The sequence below is a fragment of the Dysidea avara genome, chromosome 4 (genome assembly GCF_963678975.1).
Source record: "Dysidea avara chromosome 4, odDysAvar1.4, whole genome shotgun sequence".
NCBI classification, from domain to species: domain Eukaryota; kingdom Metazoa; phylum Porifera; class Demospongiae; order Dictyoceratida; family Dysideidae; genus Dysidea; species Dysidea avara.
The window spans coordinates 5,825,930-5,828,235 of record NC_089275.1 but is presented as its reverse complement, the minus strand read 5'-3'; the positions used below and the strand labels follow the sequence as shown (position 1 = coordinate 5,828,235).

The window sequence follows — 2,306 nt, the reverse complement described above, 5'->3', positions numbered from 1 at the left end:
GCCACAATTGCAAATACCCCATGTTGGATTCGCCATTGTTCTAGAACATTCTATGTATATAGATGTTACCCTTGGTTTACCTATCCAACCAATAAGAAGATAATTTGAGATCTAAAGCCTGTAGTCATTGGAAAATTGGGTTGGTTTTTTTAGTGGTGGTCACTTTGTGAGATTTCACAGTGGTGTCAAGTTGCCCACTGACAGACCTTACAGTGTTGGGTATAAGTTAGCTATGTTATCACATATCACAATAATATTAAGGGAAATCAACTCCTGCATATGTGACTTTGCTTGACAAAACCAGCTGCAGATTTATAACCTTTACATATTTCACTCCAACTTGTCAATGCTGTACATGTATCTTGGTGAACCTTTGCCACAAAATCATATTAAGTAACAACTTTAAGCTGCAAGTTTTTGCATTAGTGACAAGTTGTGTTAATTGGAAAAGTTATGTATAGGACTGGTTTTGTCAGATCAGGTCGCAAATGCGTATAGGCCATGACTATTAATATTATTACACAGAGAACTAACATGTACAAATCTGATCATGAGTTATCACATATTAAAACTTCAAAGTATTCCTTACTGTAACATACTTTATACGTTCACAGTTTGTTAATTTGGAAGAACACGCAATTATCTTTGAGATACTGACAAGTGGGAGTGACCTTGTGAAGATCTTCTTTGGAAATGAAGTTTCTTATTTCCAAACCTGAAACCATTGTATCAACGACAGTGACTCTACCAGCAGGGTTGCAGTCATCATAGATCACTGAATGATGCTCACAGTCACTGATCTGGTTAAATAGTTTTACTTCAAACTTGCCCTTCAGTGGCCATGTTAGCTCATCATCATGTGGACCCTTCATGAGTTGTAAGAATACTGTTATGTTTGAGGGATCAACATGTAGGCACATCTTGTATCCCTTATCATGTGTATAAAAAGAGTCACTAAAGAACACTTTTTGATTTTTTCTTTCTTTACTAAACTGTTTGAAATTAACAACAACTGGACAAGTTTGATCACCCGATTTGCACAATGCAGCCATGGCTTCCAACTTGACAATCCAATTCGCTGCCAAAACCATGGATGGGGTACCACCAGTGCTACTAAACTGTTCTTGTTCATCGCCCAATTGGTGCATCAAGACCAACGTTGAAACCGGGTCACTACTGCTGACCCGGATGACCCACTGACCCGGATAGCAATCCGGGTCAGACCCGGATGTGACCCGGATTGATTAAAGCCGAGACGTGTTTCGGCTAGTCTGGGTGAGCGAACGAGTCTACATTTTGAGCGTTCGATTCGTGTTGAGTAAATAATGCAACTTCAGCCTAGCTGTAGGTTGAAGACCAAAAAAAAAAAAAAAAAAAAGGTCTTCACCTACTGACAATAGCTACCCCTCACCATAGATACCCTCAGTTTCGTGCTACATACTGCACTTACTAACAAATAGGCGTGGCTGAGCATATGTTGGTAATGCGATAAGTGGGCGTGGCTCACGAAAGAGCTACGCGATAGCGTTTATAAGTTCCACGTCGTCAAACGAACAATTTCGTTTCTCACGTGATCCAATCCGGGTCAGACCCGGATAAATTGTAAACCGGGTCAGACCCGGATGACCCGGAGAAAATGTGACCCGGATGACCCGACCCGGTTTCAACGCTGATCAAGACCATTAAATTGTTAAGCTGCCTTAAAGCACTATCTAGTTGTGATTTAGTCATGGTCAAATGTTCTTTTGTCTTTTCTTCATTATGTTTATTCAAGTCCTTGCGTGGCATCCAGTCTTCACAGCACCCCACATTGTGATACTCACACTGGACCATCTCTAGAGGACACTCCTTCCTGTGTACTTCAGTGTCTTCACAAGGGACACTCCCTACCTCACACTTGTTGGGACAGGGTAGGGGAAGTTTGGGACACTGTTTTTTGTGTTCTCCCTCAATAAACTGATGTTCTCCTGTAATGTGGCAGTACTGACAGTCAACCTTACGATGTGGGCACTCAGTCTCAACATGACTGGTCAGATATTGTCGTTGTAACATCTTCCCACACTGATTGGAGCACTTCACATCCTCAAACTGACAACCATCACTGTTTCCAAGGTGATTGTTGATGTCATTCAGTTCACCCTGCCACTCACAACCTCTCTCTTGATAAGTGCACCGCACGTGTAAATTCTTAATCTCTCGACCCACTTGCTTATTGATAACAGTTGAGAGCTCTTTACCTGAACAAGGACAAGCTGGAAAAGTTACAGCGGCAGTGTCGCCAGTGGTAGCGTCTTGACTCTGAGTAG

General features: G+C 41.8%; 1 protein-coding gene across 1 annotated transcript; it reads right to left on the bottom strand.

Moving 5' to 3' along the window:
- Positions 1-543: 543 nt before the first annotated feature.
- On the bottom strand, positions 544-2,306 carry LOC136252958 (TNF receptor-associated factor 4-like). Its single transcript, XM_066045542.1, has 2 exons — positions 1,683-2,306; positions 544-1,156 (listed from the first exon to the last, which is right to left on the bottom strand). The coding sequence occupies exons 1-2, from the start codon at positions 2,050-2,052 to the stop codon at positions 609-611; spliced, it is 918 nt and encodes a 305-aa protein (XP_065901614.1). The 5' UTR covers positions 2,053-2,306; the 3' UTR covers positions 544-608.

Coding starts and splice junctions, on each gene's coding strand:
- LOC136252958 (XM_066045542.1), bottom strand. CDS start 2,052: ATGTTACAACGACAATATCTGACCAGTCATGTTGAGACTGAGTGCCCA. Junction 1,157..1,682: donor AAGGCAGCTTAACAATTTAA/TGGTCTTGATCA, acceptor CGGTTTCAACGT/TGGTCTTGATGCACCAATTG.